General features: G+C 38.4%; 1 protein-coding gene across 1 annotated transcript in view; it reads right to left on the minus strand.

The window, feature by feature from the left end:
- TRPM1 (transient receptor potential cation channel subfamily M member 1) overlaps positions 1–17,195 on the minus strand; it is a 49,206-nt gene extending 32,011 nt beyond the window's left edge. Inside the window, exons 1-9 of the mRNA XM_086471347.1 lie at positions 17,189–17,195; positions 15,004–15,023; positions 12,752–12,831; positions 12,072–12,267; positions 10,272–10,485; positions 8,385–8,509; positions 7,513–7,684; positions 4,891–5,065; positions 3,420–3,543 (exon numbers count right to left, since the gene is read on the minus strand). Of these exons, the coding sequence (XP_086327473.1) occupies positions 3,420–3,543; positions 4,891–5,065; positions 7,513–7,684; positions 8,385–8,509; positions 10,272–10,485; positions 12,072–12,267; positions 12,752–12,831; positions 15,004–15,023; positions 17,189–17,195 (1,113 nt within the window). The remainder of the gene's footprint in view (positions 1–3,419; positions 3,544–4,890; positions 5,066–7,512; positions 7,685–8,384; positions 8,510–10,271; positions 10,486–12,071; positions 12,268–12,751; positions 12,832–15,003; positions 15,024–17,188) is intronic.
- Between the last annotated feature and the right edge of the window lie 977 nt (positions 17,196–18,172).

Here is an 18,172-nt window from a genome sequence, read left to right on the forward strand (position 1 = left end):
TGCATGGAACTGATCTTGGCACCATACAAATGTAGATGTATCAACAGTACATTTACATTACCCAGACAATCTAGAGACTTCACATTTGGAGCCCTTAAGCAAGATTTTGTATAATCAGCTGGGCATGCTACTAATACTTCTGAATGGGTAAGAAAAAAAGCACAGATGGGTGTCTATTTGCAGTACAAGCTGCATTACTAGAAAATACAGCATTTGCCATATTCTGTTCCAAGTGGCATTTGCAGCTGGATTAATCCTTAGAGAATTTAGTTCTGGCAAAAGTATTTAAATATATGTTGCTAAAAGTTATTCAAAATTCCATAACCTGGCTTTTATGAGCCCAAGAACTAAGTAGTATCAAAATCTGATCAAAAATCGAGGAACAGAGATAAAAATAAAACGGACCTTCTCTTCTTGCAGAAATCCCTCCCACGCTAAAACCAATTCACCATCAGATGTAATGAACGTTGGAGAGAAAAGCATTGGAGAGAATGGAGGAAGAAGGGAAACTCAGTTAGCAAATAAGCCTTCTATGATACTATATAGGAGGTGGGAAATGACTTGTTAGCGTTTAAGTATTTCATTATTTTGAAATGTATAGATATGTAAGCAAGAACTTCCTTGGCAGCCGAAATGAACATTACAAAGAAAAGTCCGAGGCATGAGCCAATGTCCAACATAATCTCTGGAAAAAGGCCAGCTTTTTGGAGAGTGTGGAGAATACGAGACTGGTAGAAAGTCTGCAGACAACCTGGCAATTACTTGACACAGATTCCTACCCCATCCTATGTCATTTCAATTGTCATAGGACACCTTCCTGAAAGGTGTTGAGAATATCTTCGTAGATTAATCCTGGGAGCCACTGATCATGTATTTTCACATGTTCCCTCAGACAAAAATCCCCTAACGTCACTGAGTATTTTGTACAAGCTTTTACCTCGGAGAGGCTAGGCTCTTCTGGGCATGTCTCTGGCAGAGAATAGACAACAGTACTGTTGGCATTATACTTTAAGAAGTAATTTTACTTCACATTTGAAAAATTTGAAAACCAGTTCTAGAAGTCCAAATTTCCAAAGCAGGAGAAAGAAACCATAGCAAACTTCTTCATAACATAAACTTCCTTTATGTTCCAAATTCTTTGCTAGCCACTTTTTTACTGATGTGAGACTTAAAGGGAGTTGGAAAGTATAATAGGACAACTCAGAGAATCAGAGTGCATTCAGTGGAATGATGAACTGGATTTCTGGAGGTTTTTTGTGCTCCTTTTTAGCCCTTGACTAGAACATCAGGGATAATTCTAATCTGATAAAAGTGATCTCCTCATTTACTTTAATTGCTTAAGAGTATTGTAAAAATAATGCCTTGATTGGTACTTTGATCATTGGTGGCAGCTCGTATAAAAAGAGGACTAGCACAAAGCTTGATGTACAGATTTGAAGAAGTTTCTTTGCATTATGATTAGTACCACTGTGCTGAGTTCAGTTCTGTACACTATTACACTAAGTGGGGATCAAGTGGTATCTTTCTTATCTTAGCCCTTCACTCACTAATAATACGAAGTCGATACGAAACCACACAACAGAAAAAGACAGAATCCGAGGCATGCCTGTGCATGGTAGTGACAGCCCTAGCAAAAATGTTGGCACCATTCATGTGCTGTGATCTCTGTGTGTAAATTGGGTCAAATTTTAGACAATTCGATTCAGATCTTACTTGCATAAAGGCTGTTACTTAAGAATCAATGGCACAAGTACAAAACTAACATACAGGGGCTGCTCCCCTTTTTCACAATGCACCTGATCTCATGCTCAAACTAAACCACTGCACCTATTCTGGAGTAAATATGTCAGGATTTAGGCTTCAACAACTAAAAGTAACATTCTATTCATTTTCTTTGCTCTGGGTCTGAGACTGGAATTGCAAACATTGACAGCCACTACATGCAGCATTGCCGTGGCAAGTAACAAGCAAATACTCCAGGGAAAAGTTTTTTCCCCCTTCCATCATACATCAGGATTTATTATTTCTCATCGAACAACTAAACAATTACTTCTAGAAATCAAAAGAATACTCCCTGCTGAAAAGAGTAAGAACTGTAAGGAATGCTACATTCAGTTTATTGTTTATTTAAACTTTTAAGAAAAAAGTTTCACATCATCTGTTGGAGATAGTATTAAGCTTGGGAAGATCAGAGTTTAGAGTTTTTCTCCAAGCCGACCCAAGACAGACAATGTGGGCTCTGTGGAACGAAAACATACTTAGTTTTACAGGAGCTTGAAACACTTTTTCTAAGAACATAGAAAAAAATTCCCTCTTTTCTCAGCTTCACGAGAAAATTTAATCTGTCATACAAATAGTTTCTTTACAGCTGCTCCTGTTATATGTGTCACTTCCTTAGTGATCCAGTTAGGCATCCTGAAGAATGAAACATTTGATGCTTAAACTCAGTAGCAGTTTGGTTGTCTGATTCCCTACACACAGTCTGAGGAGAAGGCCGTCGTAGTTCTCTCTTTTTTCTATCTAATAGAAATACGCAACTTTAGCAAAAAATAAAAATATCAGCCATACCAGTTCCAGCTGTTAATAAAAAACCCCACAAAAATCCATCAGACTGTTCATCTGCTATTAAAAGAGCTGCTTAGGATTTTATGAAAGAATGAGGTGGACTTATACAAGGGACTCAAGGAAGAGGTCATATTTACAAAAATTCGCTAAGACAATTAGTCAAAGGAAAACACTCAAAGATTCATTTTGCCTGCAAAGGCATAGTAAATGCAATTTCAAGACACCGTTCACAGGTGACAGACACGAATGTTACAGATTTTCTTCTCCTGAGCACAGTTTTCTCTGCAGCTGGGATACGGCAGACAGGTAGGAACCTGACGGAGAGGTAGATACATAGAACAGGCCTGCAACACGCCAGGATCAAACAAGGCTGGGATCTTCAAGAACACTTAAAGTTCCAATTTCATTTGAAAGACCTGAATAGCCCATTTTACTGGAATAAAATGCTGTTAAAAAGTAACTATATCAGAATATCAAAACTGCACTGATGCACTCTCTAAGAGCTTATTTCTCTTAGGAACCCTTTCTTCAATTATCTTTCCTCTACTTTCTGCAGTTGATCCTGGTTTTATTGCATTTATCTCAGTGTCTTAGTCTGCCTTGCAGAAGTCTGTGAAAAAAAGACTATCAACTTACACAGGAGAAGAATCTGAAGTTGGTTTTAGAGGCTTTCCAGAAGTCAAAATCTGTTTCTTGGCCTATGCTTATGAATGAATGATTGTGTACATTTATGGACTTACAGGAAAAGAAAAAAAAAAAGGGTAAACTGTAACCCTGGGGGAATGACACTTGAAAGTACTCTGTAAAGTTTGGTCACAGAAATTATCTTTCTGAACTACTTATAGGACACTTACAAGTTCTTTTTTTTTCATGCACTCCATAAGAATGATGAACAGCTGATGAGCTTGATTCCTGTTGTAGTTAAAGGTTTTCTGGATGGTAACTAGAAGCTGGTCCCTAAGGGATTCACTTATTATCCTAAATGAAAAATGAGACATAAAAGATGACATTGAGTGAGTTAACATATTAGTCAGAAGGCCTGCTGTTTGAGAAACAATTTTTCATCCACCAGTGCAATGACTTAATTTTGAAAATAAATGAAAACATGCAGCATCTTTGTGTTCAGTACATGTAAGGAGTTCATGAAGAGTTAACCATAATCCTATGAGCTGATAGGAAGGATGAATGAGAAAGAAAAAAAAAGAAGGAAGGTTTGATCTAAGCTAAGAGGCTTGGTCAACAGAAAGGAGAAGAAAGCTGCTGAATCATAAACACTGTTGGTAGGATTAAATCTGTACTATGTGTAAACATCAAAAAAATCCAGCATCAGAGCTGCTCTCCCAATTCAGCAAATAACATGCACTGCTTGACAATACTAGTTGTCTGTGTGCCATACCCTAACCAAGACAAGATACTAGGTTTTTGACTGAATCTGGCTACTAAAAATAAAATTCTGATATTAATAATGACAATGGGGAATGTATGTTACTTGACTGGGAGAAGCAATATTTTAAATAAAAAATGTGATACTCCGCTTCCATTGGAGTATTTGTCAGGACAGGTCTTTTACTCTGCAGAGCAGAGGAGATTCCTGCTGCTAGTATAGGCTTTGTGTCTGCCTTAAACTAACCATACTTTCTATCAACCAAAGGGGCAGACAACCAACTACAAAAATAACAGGTTCCAGAAAACTTTGAATTAGGAGTGACTTTTACAGATTCATTTGGGCAACAGACAGGAGGGCTGCAGAGCAGAATGCTCCAGACATTTTCCACTTTGTTAATGACATCAGGCAGCATTGCCCTGAAGAACCATCGCAGATGCAAAAAATAGAAAGAGAATGGAAGGAAGCCAAACGTTTTTCAGCTGGTCTGGCTCTCTTGGAGAATGAAGCTTATTCACACAACACACTAGAATCGGACAGTACAACTTTTGCAAATGCATGCACTAACGAATCTCAGCCCTGGCCTGAAAAAAGGAGTAATTCTTGGGAACCACTTGTTCCTCGCTTCCCACACACCCAACCCAGCACCAAGTATAGTGCAGCTAACTTTGGTGGCACTTGTATGACCGTGCGCTGCTCTGAGAGCAAGTTTATTTCAATGGAACATCAAGTACATTCCAAGTGATAACAATTTCTAGTCATTAATGCCAGGGCTAAGGTCAAACAGGCAAGAAAAGCTGACTGACAGCAGAATGCCTCAGTTAGTAGCATTTTGTCCCTGAGATGTTTTTTTTTATGAAGCCTTAATGAAAGCAAGGTATATAGTCCTACATTGTCCTCCTGAGTAAGACACAGCTTTGGTGAAGATCTCAAAATCTTACCCTCCTTCTTCTGAATACTTGTGTGCAAATGACAGAATATCCGATGCTCGTCCGCTACCATCACATATCACAACAGGGAGTGGGGGTTCTTCTCGTAGACACTCTAAGACAATGGAGATCACGTTGGGACCCCCTTCCACTATGAGCCCAACTACAGGAACACCTTGTCCTAGACCTGCAAAAAGCAGAACGGAAACAAAAGAAGTGTCATTGAAACTTAGTTTAAGAAGTCGAGATATTATGAGTGGATGTGATTTCTATGTTACAGTATCACTTTAAACCAGAGCAGTTAGGAAAAATGATGGCCAACACCAGGAAAAAATGTCCATATGCTGTTTCAGAGCCCCAAAAGGAAAAGAGTAAGATGTCTGTCTGCCCTTGCTTTTGCATCAGCTCCACACTGATCATTTATTCACTCAGTGTTGGTTAACTGTTTGTAACCTCTTTTGACAGACACCGTGTACAGATAAAACAGCTAACATGATTCTCCTATTACTTCATTAGCTTCTGTTACTCGGATGGCTCCCAGCCACTTTGTCTTCATTGGTTACCTACAGGAAGTCTTGTGTAAGGTGACATATACCTATGCTTTCTCCTAAGATACAAAATATGAAATTAGTGTCTTTATCATGAGGCTGAAATGGCTGGCCGATGGAAGAGACGACAGCTGAGCATCCCTTTGCTGTCCCTGCCTCACTGTGATCTCCAGGCATAGGATGACAAAGGGAAGCCCACAGGTCACATAGTCTCAGTAGCCTTGGTCACAAGATACTTGGGGATATGAAGGACAAAACAGTACCTGGAGGATGACTAATTCCACTATTATAAACATTTGAATTCAGTTCTTAATCTGTAAAACGACCAGTGCTTTATAAAGAAGATGCACTTTTTTTGTACAGCTGAGAACGCGTGAAAGTTCATATTTTCAACCTTCATTCCTCTCTGAAGAACAGGAACACCATGCACAATAACAGCAGAAGTTTCCTGACATCCTCCTGTCAGTATACCCCAGCTCTGATAAGGAGAAGTCACAGAGCATGGGCCGGCCTGTGTGTCCATGAAATCCTTAGTGATTCCTGCTGAGATTTCCAGAAGAGGTGCCTGTGCTTGAAGTGATTAAAAAGAAACAAAACAACTCCCTGTATGTTGTTACTAGCAATTGTACTGCTGCCCTTCACAGAACTCTTAATTCCTATTCCTTAATTCCCAACTTTGCCCTTCTCATATCAAAAATTACGAAACACTACTTAAATCAGAACCGATATCCCCAGCCCCAGTGGTATTAAAAAGAAATGACACAGAACATCTTGCCTCTGGGCCCTGACTTCCTTATCTTCCAAGCCAGTGCTCCCTTTTACAATGTTATAAATCTCCCAGCACTTCTGCAGAAGGCAGAGATGAAAAAAAGCATAGCTAACGTTAGCTGTTTCTAATGTCTGTGGGCAACAGTGCATGACGCTGTCTACACACTCAGAGGCAAAGGGCACCATTTTGTGGAGTTCAGCTTCTTGAGCTTACCCTAAGTGAAAAGCAGTACTTAAAGACTTTCCACAATGTTTAGGTATCTTGTGGCTGATCTCTAACTGTGCCTTTCGGCTTTACCCAGCACTCTACTTCATTTTCTGCTCTACCCAAAAGAGCACTTGAACACTATTAGAAACTTTTGTAGAGTTCAGTGCAATTGTCATTCTGAATGTTTGTTTTTTCTTATTTATATGGGCCTACACAGGTTACAGTCACATCTGCAAGAAGTCAGAAAGGCAATTGGTAGAACTGATGTCTATTCACCAGTAGCTCTTAATTGAAGTGTGGATTCAAAGACTATCAACTTTTTTTGGACCATTTTTAATTAGGTTGTTGGGTTTTTCAGTTGCTGGAAAACCACAGCTATTAACAGGTTTATTTAGTGAATCTTTAAAAAAATATTTTTTTCTTACAAAAATGTTAATGAAAAACCATCTTTTAATTTTTTTTTAAGTAGTGACAAAAAGAATTCTAGAAAGTTGTTTTAGAGAGGCTGTAACAACCGGAAGCAATTTTAAAACTGCACAAAACTCTAAATATGAAAGCACCAATGTGAAATTATCTTGATAATGGCTTCATTAAAAATCAAAATCCCAGCTGAGTTTATCTGGAAGATCAAAGAATTTTGAGTCTCATTTTTCAAATTAAACAAACTCATGTAAAAGAGAAAATAAAAGGTTATTTGGAATCAGAAACCACTGAGCCACACAGGATTCTTGTAAACAGAAACTGTACAAAATCACCCCATTCTGTGTATTTACTGATGCTTATGAATTCTAGCTAGAAGTGCACAAGTTCTTTACATTTCCCTTTCCTTAAATTCTTACTGCTTTGAAGTTTCTCCTTGCTATTATTTGTCGATTTTTCTTCCTCTCTTTGTGCAATCCTTACTTTTCTGGGTTTTCAGTGCTGTTATATGTGGGCTCTTTCACCACTTATCAGACAGCATGTGTTCTAGTTTAGTCAAGCGGTCCTGATCAAATTCCTGCTAGAAAGAGCTGGAAGAAGCATTTAATTTCAATACCTTAAAGTATTTAAGCCCTCCTTCTCTCCCTTCCTTTAAGATGTTACGTTTACGTTTCGCCCCACTGTACTTACGTGTGTTAATTTTCTGGAGTGAAATGTGTTTTTCCAACTGACGCCGTAACTTTACTTCAGCTCCATATTTACCTAGCGTGCCGTTGTCTGCCAGAATGAAGTGGGTATGAGAACTGTTGAGCACAGAGAGCTTACTTAGAGGGTTTGACATCGTTTGGTAAACCCGTGTTACCTGTGTGTCAAAAGGATAGATGCACCTAGATTAGCGCAAAGAACTAAATGTGAAAATCCCCCACAGCAGCCAACAGAAGCACATGTCTTATGAGGAAAAGAATTAACCAGACTTTTAAAACAAAAATTAGAGGAGAATTAGAAATAGAGCTTGCTTTTACATTCAAAACTTGAGCTGTTCACTGCAGTGTTTTCTTTGGGGGGTGACAGTCACATCTGTGCACTCTCCTGCCTGTTCCCCTAAGCTCATTAACATACTCTCCTTGATCACACGCTGTGTTACATAATGCTCTTAGTGCATTAGAAAATACACTCTCATTTGGAGTTCCTAGTAATTAATATGCCACTGCAGAGCACCCATCTACAATAAAGGCCAGTCTTGTACCCATAAAGGCCCTTAAATGGTTTATAGAAGTCTCAGAATGCCACACTGAAGTTAGGACCTAAAACTCTGTCACCACAGAGAGGTCTCTACTATTGAAAACAATGGAAATCTCACTAGCGCCATATTTACTTTGACATCATACATGACAACCTGACAAATATATTTAAACAACAGCTTTTCTTCAAAAAATTGTTCAATTTCAGCTCTTAGGCATGCTTTAGAAACAGTGAAAACATTAATACTCCAAAAGATGAACAGTGTATTTTGTTAGACAGCTGACATTGCTAATTACATAGAAGTTTCCTTAAAGACTTACATCTTTTCCTATCAGATCTTCCTTGTTTTCTACAATGCCCCATGGTGCAATTCCTATGGCACATATTCGTCCTCTGGATTTGGAAGAATGATCTTTCAAGGCATCTCCCACATGACGAATGACACCTATAGGTACAATTAATTTAATTCTTTCTTGGCACTTTTGAGAGATCACTAAACAACAGAACTTTCGTCTTGCCTCTCGTGGAGCTATCTGCTCTTCTGGATTGCTTTCACTATGAAACTGATTATCTCTACTTTGCAGTAGAACATGCAATGCAGACAAACCCATGCTTTTATTTTGTAATTTGTAATAGTTGTGTGTAAATCCTATTGCCTTTTGTTCTGAATTCAAGGAATTCTTTGAAAGAAAGAAATGAAATTCACCTAAGTTGCCACAGTGTAATCTGTACCATTGTCTGGAATGTTATTATTCATTGTACACAATGCTAAACACATATGGAATGCTATCACCGGGGTCTGAGCAAGCAAAAAGCCCAACCCTATAGTTATCCACAAAATTTCACTTCAAAATTATTCTGAATAGCAATCATCACCTTCCCTTAAAGACATTAGACCTTTGTTGTAAAACGAAAGTCAAAGAAATTAATTCTTATCTTACAAAGTTTTCTGAGAAATAACTTGATATAAAGATTTATTTCAGCTAAATAAAGATAGTGTTACAGAAATTTTATAATGAAATTTTGCATCAAATTTTTTTTTTTGCAGATCACTCAGAATTGATATTAACATAAATGAAATTAATTAGAAACCAATGAGTCTCAAAATGTAACAATATCTAGGGAACCATCAAAACAGCTATTCTTCAATGTCTCTCAAATTTTGGACATCATATCATACACCGTTTTTTTTTGACAGAATCCAGGAAGAGTGCCAAAATCTTCCTGGTGGAGTTGCTATACAACTGACATTTTAGACATGGTCAAAAAGGAAATACAGAAGCAAAACTGTTTCAGGTAGTCAGAAGACCAGAGGGAAACACAAACAGGAGATTGCAATGTCTTCAAGTAGAGACATTTACAACTGACTCCGGGTTTCAAGATTGCTAATTTACAGTCATTCATTTAAGAACAAATACCTTGCATAATTACAAGACAGAGCATGTGCACGCATGGTGGTGGGTGATCCCATGAAGACAGTGACTCAGGGACATGGCATTTTAGGTGGATTATCAATTGATCACTACATCTCAGAAAGATCACACAGCCTAAAGCCTAACTCGCTTCTTGGCTGCATGAACAGGGAAGTGTCAAATGGAAGCAGAAAGGCTGTTTTACTTCAGGGATTAAAAGCTTTATCAAGCACTGTCTCAAAAACTGCAGCGTCCAAAATTCAAAAAAGCTGTTAAAAAAACTAGAGAGAGTTCAAAGCAGAGGTGTGATAATGACTGAAGGACTGGAAAACTTGCTTAGTGTGAGAGTTTTATGGAACTCAGCCTGTGCAGTTTGACAAAAGTGCTGTGTATGAAAAACACACTCAGGAAATACACTTTTAGTAACAGAAAGATCTTTGTACAAAAAACCAGTAAGAAGCTAAAGCTAGGCAAATTTGGAGTAGGAGATTTCTTAGCTATAAGGATAACCAACCACTGAAAAAACCCTATTTTAACTAGTGGTAGATTCCTTGCTACTGAAACTGAGAATGAAAATTTTTTTCAGGGGAAACAGCAAGTAATGCAAATCGATATTGACCCAGGAAAATCTTATGGGCTGGGTAGGAGATAAACACAAATTATTACAATGCTCCTTTTTTGGTCTAGTGGCTAATGAATCGTTTGTGTAGACTTAAATCTTCTGCCTGTGGGAAAGATTAGTGAATGAACATCACTGAATCATTAAGTAGACCAAAAGTGCTGGTAATTGCTTACCTGTACTAACACCTCCAGTAAAAATCCAAGCTCCTGTGGTCATGGCAGCCTTTATCAGACCTTTTCCAAATACTTGCTTTAATTTAGGTTGCATTTCAAAGTTCTGGAGGCCTCCATGGACAGAGATTAAGAGTTTGGGCAGTTCCAGTTGCCAATCTTTCACCATGAGATGCAGCAGAGAATCTGGTTTAGTGTCATATGACACACGGATATACTGCAATGAGCAATGTGTAATATTATCACTCCATCTGCTCTGTAAATTGTCTATTGACTGAGCAAAGAATGGTTATATTAAGCCTTCCACCTTGAAGAAAAGTTTTACAATTTTTAAGCAACACACTATTAAATTTTTCCGCTCCTTATGATTAGAAAAAACAGGTTAACACCATTCACTTTGCTATCGAGAATTTACCATTCACTTCATAAATTTTTAAAAGACCCACTTTCCTATCTTCACCTGCAAAACTGACAGCAATCAAGTGATCCTAAGCTCTTATTACAAATCTGTATTTTTGGAAGCCGCCTATTTAATATGACTGGAAGGTCTTTTATTGTTCCTAAAACCTCTGGTTTGACTGCCAAAGAGAAGCAACAACCTTCATAAGAAATAGGAGGCTTGTTACGTTTTATTCCATTCACTATTACGTCCATATGTCTGAAGCAATGATTTGCACTCTTCTCAGATTAGTTCCACCATTGTGATTTCTAGTCAAACTCCTACTCTATTAAAGAAAACTATGACATAAACTCATGTTTATTTCTGCTTTAAGAACAAACCAACCACCACTAACCCAAACCACTAACCTCTGCCATACATTTTGGATAAGTTTTTGTAGTGTGGTTGTCTCGAGTGGCAGTCTCAGCAGAGAGATAGGAAAGCACATGGGCAAAGAAACAAACATAGGGTTGGATTTGCTCAGAAGAGAGGCAAAATGTGGGAGGACATTTATGAAATAAGGGACATGTGAACAATCCAGCCTTTCCAGAGAATCTGAGCTGGGACGTACTGGAACTGCCGAAAGCATAAACAACTTCCGGTGCAGGGGGCATGAACATCTTACAGGGGCAGGAGAAGAGACAGCCGCCATTAATGACGCAGTTTTAATTTCTTGAAGAAGATGGGTGTGAACATTTGTGAACGTGACTTGAACATGACTCGCAATGTGGCCAATCAGGTTGGACTATGGGCTGTTATTTGCGATGAAGCCAATCAATATTTATTGGGTGTGGTCGAGGGTTATAAATTGCACTGGAAACACGGAAATAAAGGTTCACTTGTTAGATCACATTGATCGTGTCAGTGTCCTCACGCAGCTCCCGCAGCAAAACAGGAAGTATTTTTTGCAGAAGCTTGACTTACTGTTACTTCTACTGCTAATGAAAACTCAACAGTCCATTTTCCAGCTCTGTCAGGCCTCTGTCTTTCAGGAAGCAAGATTAATTTTTATTAGACTTCAAACCTTAGAAAAAGATCTGTGTCCATGCTGGGTTATTTGGCCCACAAATCTAATCAAATCTAAGCTGCATTAATACACACAGCTGCCTCCTTAGCTGGTATTTACTGACAGTAACATCAATGAAACTCTTTCATCAAGAAATTGCAAGGTGCTTCCTAAGTAGGTATTATTTTTCTCTTGCCTTTTCTCTCTCTTTTTGAGCATCTTGTCCACACCTTTCCGAAACAGCAAAGATACCTCCTTTCATTTCAATGGATTATGCACTGAGTGAGCTGCAATCCTGACACATATCTATTAAGCTAACATACCAGATGAACACCTTAGTGTAGCCTATGCTCCTTACCATGGCCTTATTTGAATGTCCTCCTCCCTGGAATTCAAGGTTTCCGTAGGCATCAGTTGGGTATGTTTGGGTGTGCTTACTGACGGACCATTTCTCTGGCTGAGCTTCCACTTGTTTTGTTTCTTCTCCATTTTTATTAGCTGTTATACTTGGAGGAGGTGGAATATGTTGGTTAATGACCTGGCCACAGCAGCACCTGTAAGTTAAAATTTGAAGTGACTTTGATTACAGTATCTTCAATATTGGATGGTGATTTTAAAACAAACAAACAAACAAAGGATAAACCAGAAATTAGATTTTCAGCTAACCATGCCTTGCTCTACATGAATCATCAAAACACTTCTTCTAGGTTGTATCTGTTGTGTTTGTACATACACGTATGCCAGAATTACCAGCCCACAGGTGTTTCTTAACAAGCAAAGATAAAAAATTCTACTTTACTGCCATATACACTGGAAGGTTGTTCTAGGCAAAAGGACAGGGAAGGAGGAAGAATGCAGAACAGAAGCAGTGACCATGTTTCTTACTCGGAGGTGACAGCTAATGTGTGACATAAACTGTTATGCCATCCAAACAAGCTGGACCACAATTTAGCTAGCCCATGCAGTAGCAGTAATATCAGTATTTGGACTAAGAATTCCAGTCCCCCCTTTATAGTACTGTTATTGGTATTGTCATACCTGCTAATGTCTTTGTTGTTGGCAATTACATAGATGCATTCTCTTTTTGAAAAGGTCTTCTCTATCCAAGCCTTTTGACCCTTAAAAGGGAGAAAAAAAAATAAGAAACTTACTGAAATACTTCTGTGTAACAGATATAGTAACATTTGCCTTCCATTTTCAGCTGCTGTTTTTAAAAACAAGCACAAAATTCATTAAATCACTTTTAAACACCAGATAATACATCTTCTCATGAAGCAAATAGGTGATGTTCCATGACTTGGATAAAAATCAGACCTCGAATGTGTGTAAAAAATTTATGCACAAAGATGTTGGTCTTGAAGTTACAGTGTTTACCTGAAGGTCTACCAAAAAATGCAGCTGCTTCTTCCTATTTTAGTAAACAGTAAACAGACTCAAAGTAGTACAGAGAAACAGCATAAATTGTGACATAGATTAACTCCAAATACTTCAGTATTGTTCTTTGTATGTAGAAATTGCTTCCCCAAAACTTTCCCTCCTTGATTACCAATTTTCTCAAATGAATTTTTTCCTGTTTCAAGTCAAGTTCCAGTCATTACTAAGGCATCTTACTCTTAATGAGATGTGCCTCAAGAGGAAGCATCCCTTAAATTGAGAGAACGTTTGACAGAAAAAGTACAAACTCTTCAGGCATGGTGTATCTGTGAAACAGGAAGAGGAAAACAACCTTAAAGACAAAATAAAACTGTATTGGCCTATTATACTGTGTTTACAAACCAGAAACGAGACCAAGCTCACAGCATTTTAAAAACAATGATGTGGAGGCGAGCTAGAACAAAATCATAGCTCTGCACAATGTGGTTAGAAAGTCTATTGCGGAAGCGCAGCCCAGTTGAGTTCAGGAACACTGAAAGGAGTGAGTTCAGAAATAGCTGCAGGCCAGAGTTCCCCATAAATTCTTCCTTGCAAACCCCAGGCCTTCTCTGTCCCTGCCACCACCACCAAGGCAAAGTATCATCATGACTGCAATAATAAACCAATATTTAGGAATAAAATTTAAAAAGTGAACACAAAAGCAGCCTTTTAATTTTAAAGGAATGAAAAATGTTAAAAAGCACTCACGATTCGATGACACCGATAACTTTGCCTTGCTGATGAAAGCTGCTGCTTCTGAGTTTGAATGAGGGAACTGTGTCTTAACTCATTTTTTTCAAGTAGCAAGCAAATGTTGTATGCTTTGCTTTAGTTTTCTTTGTGGACGTGAAATGAAATTTTTGCAGAGACAAAAGCTAAAAATGATGTGAGAACTTTCAGGGTGCCCTCAACAGCAACAAAAAATAATTAAAAAAATTGGGCCTTTCCTAGAGAAAGAACTAAAACCCTTGCTGATTTCCTGACTTAAGAAAGTCAGCTGAGGATTTGTAGGATTAATGCTCTGTCAGCCTGTCTGGTAATAGCTTCGAGACTGGACTAGCCCCCGAAGTGCTGCACAGTCTACAGCACGATGAATAGAGGGTGTGGTTGTTCATCTTTTTTTCTTGTGTGAGGCAAGAGCTGTCTCTGAGGTTCCTTTGTTTGTTGACTTGTTAGTTCCTGTCTGGCTTCTTCATTTCCTCCATTATGTCTGAAATAATAGGAGACTACTTGAAGTTCTCTCATTGCAAATAATTGCAAGTAAGCTGGAAACCCAAGCTCCTACTTCATGAAAAAGCTGCACATAATCTGTCCAGGTATGTAAACGTTTGCCTCTTTCAGGGGCCTCTGAGCCAGAGTTTTAAAAGGAGTTGTTTGGGAGCTCACAGCACCACAGACTGAGGAAGAGTTAAAAGCTCATTAGAGAAAACTTCATGTAGCTTACAATGTTGCTTCCTTCCTGAATGACAAGGCATATATTTCAGGCATTTAGCATAAAGAGCTTGATTACATAGCAAATTTTGAAGGGAGTATTAAATGTAATATCTAAAGGCTGTGTGGCTTGGTCAGCTGTCCTGTCTCGATGCCGTGCGTTCCTTCTTCAAATGAATCTTTAGGCTTTTTAAAGCCTTTGTTCACAAAAATATTTAAAAGTTTCTTTTTATATGCTTTCTGGCAAGGCTTTTACAAGATGACAAGCTTTAGCAATAGTATTATTTGAAATAGAGCTCAGTAAATGCTTTAGTTTTACAGCATCAGAGCTTAGTTATTGAGGTGCAGTTCTAGAAAAGTACAGAAGAAACCACTCAGGTCAGGGAGATCCATGAGGCTCTGTGGTATGTGGGGATGGGTGGTTACATCAAACGAATGCTATTTACCTGTTCAGAACCAGATTTTGCTATTCACAGGTGTTCAGGCTGCTCAAAATATTCAGCGAGCCAAAAATAGTCTATTTGATTGGAATTACACTAGTTTTTTAAAATGAATCCAAAACCACAGTGTCCAAATTCACTGCTTTTTTACAACTATGTGCAGTGTTGTTACTTGTGCTTACACACACCATATTAGTACATAACTCATGAACTTTAGTGTTATAAAATGAGCTTAACAGGAAGCCATTACAGAGGTTACATAATTTATCTACTTTAAAAATAATTATTAATTATTATTATTTTAATTTTTAATTAGTTTTTAATTAAATTAGGTTTTATTTTATATATCTTAAACATATTCACTTTTTCCCCCAATAAAAATTTTAGACTTCTGTGTGGTTTCATAACTCCTTGAGTGACACAAATGCTCAAATCAACCTCCCAGTGCAGGAAACACTCTTCAAAATATAAATGGTAACAGATGCTGCACATTTAAGTGTTCTGTAGAGAACACTGGAACATGCGAGGTAGAAATACCAAAACAACTTGGATTTTGACGCCATATCACTGAGTACTGCTTTAACCTTATTCCTAGTAGCTTACCAAAGAACAGCATTCCTCTCGCTATTTTGTGTGCTCCATGTAAAAACAGTTAATTAACCACTGGACTAAATCACAGACTTAATATCTGTGTTTGGAATGAAGATTTTGCATCTTGGTATCTAAAATAAACTCTACAATACAGCTGAACTGTCAGCTGTGCAGTCATTCTTAAAACCCCTCTCATGGGAGGTCTATTATCTACTGCTACATTGATAAAAACCTTACATACTCACACCTAAAAACTCTGCTAGAAATCAGTCATTGTAAGCACTACAGTCGGACAACACATTATGCTCTACTGGCTTATTTTTCTGTGCTAATGAGAGGAAGGCAAAAGCAGGCATTACAGATTGGGGAAATAAAACCTCAGCACATTTGGTCAGCCTTTGAAGTTTCACTGCTTTTGTCTATTTAATCTGCTTAACCAAAGCTTCATTATAATCCAGTGCAAATACTTGAGCAGGAACATTCACTGTCAGGAAATGGGCACTTCTGTACATTTCTCTGTCTGGATTGAAATTTATTTGGTTTCTTGAGGAAAAATGTAAGTAAACATACTGTCTCTTGGGACTTTGAAAAAAAATAAAAGGCGTTTTCTAACAGCCTTGGAATGGATGAATTGTTAAAGGACTATGACAGATCAGCTACAGTTTTCAGACCAACAGCCAGTGGGAGTATTAGGCTGACAGACAAATAGTTGCTGCCTTCAAGATTATGGCACTAAAAATCACTGCACATTTTCCATTCACCTCTAAGAAACACAAAGAAAGCAAGATTCCCACTTGTTGATAGTAGCAAAGTTCAAACCTGCTTATTATTGCAAATCCCGAATGCACTAATCAGAGTCTAATTTAAAAAAAAACACATTTCAAATGTTCAGTGGCATATTTGTTCTCCTTTATGAAAACTGACAATGGGTCTCCTAAATTATTGTAAAAACAAAAGAAAAACACTGCTAATTCTTGGTATTCAGCCTATAAATCAATAGGTGGTGGAAAAATAGTATTAATTAATACTGGGTTTATATTATTCCATTTTATGTATTTGTTAGTTCTCTCTAGCGTTAAAAGAAAGTATCTTCCTGCAGAAGGTCCTCCTGCAGAAAGGAAATCAGTGTTGTTGGTTTGTAAATGATGAGTTAACAAAATCAAGACCCTAAACAAACAGTCAGCTTTCTAACATAACCATTAATAAATACAAGAACTAGCTATACATAGACCGGTTGTCCTTTGACTATCACAAATCAACTAACCTATTTACTGAGAAACATGCATATCTAGGGCTGCAGACATGCAGTAATTGAGGAGAAAATATTCTTTCACCACCACACACAGAAAATTCCAGTTTGCTGCTAAATTATACATTAAATTTTATGTATTTCACTTTGTATATAAACAATCATTTAATGAACAAGAACTAGGCCTGAATTTCAGGCTGTATCAAAACAGAGCCCGCAGCTCTGTTTCACTGCAGCTTCACGCAAGAGTGGCAGTTGGGCTCTGGAGCGATGCACTTCTAGTGAAAATCCAGGGTGGGAATCAACACAGGATAGCACAGCCACTGGAAACGTCATGCTACAAAATCTTACCTGCCATTGTGCCACCAGAAGCTGTGAATTTCAGTTGTCAAATACCTCTGCAGGATAGCAGCAATATTTAGCGTCTGTGAATAATCATAATGATAAAACTACCACCAAAGGAAGTGAAAGAATTTGGGAGGTGAAGGGGGGCCAGGGATGAGAGTCACAGTCTCTCTGAAGCACCATCCGAAGCCCATACTCAACCAGACCTAAAGCCAATGTAGTCAGCCTCTCGACTACCATGATCCCCAAAGAAAGATTATCCATGCAACAGGATCCATGTCTTTGCTGGATGGCTTGGCATACTTGACTTGATTACAGGATGGGATGGGGCTTTGGCCTCCTCTTACAACTAGAGAGTATCCACCATAGGACAGCTCTTTGCCACCTGGAGCCCTGTGAAAGAGCACACGCTCCTCAACTGCTGCACTCCAGCGAGGCTTTCTTTGCCTCTACCAGGCACAGCTGGTCAGCAGACAAGCGGGCATGCAAGCAGCAGTGCTCTGTGCACGGAGCCGTGTACAGGGATCAGATACAGCGGATGGTGCCTGGCACACGGATGCAACGGGGGAGTAGGTGGGGGACAAAATGAATATATGTCATGCATAATACAAGGTTTAACAAAGCTGTTCAGGCTAAATCAAGCACAGAATAATACAAAGATGGAGCCGGCTGGGCAGCAGAGCTCACTTCAGTGGTATGATACAAATTACTTTCACCAACATCTTGTTAAGATGTGGATTGATGATTGTCATTTATGGAAACATTCAGCTCTAACCCTGGTCACACCATCTTACCAACATTTCTTGGTAACCCTCCTTTCACTTGCAGCATGCTGCAAAAGGTGGTATCACCAGACAAGTCAAATCTCAACTGTGTTGCCCAATCGTTTAATTAGAATGCCCTACGAAATTAAACTGGGATACTTATGCCAGATTTGAGCAGAGATATTTGCTTTGATGAGCTAGCAAGAGAAAGAAGTAACTCGGAGCT

This window comes from Leptosomus discolor, chromosome 11, assembly GCF_034619465.1.
Source record: "Leptosomus discolor isolate bLepDis1 chromosome 11, bLepDis1.hap2, whole genome shotgun sequence".
Taxonomy (NCBI): domain Eukaryota; kingdom Metazoa; phylum Chordata; class Aves; order Leptosomiformes; family Leptosomidae; genus Leptosomus; species Leptosomus discolor.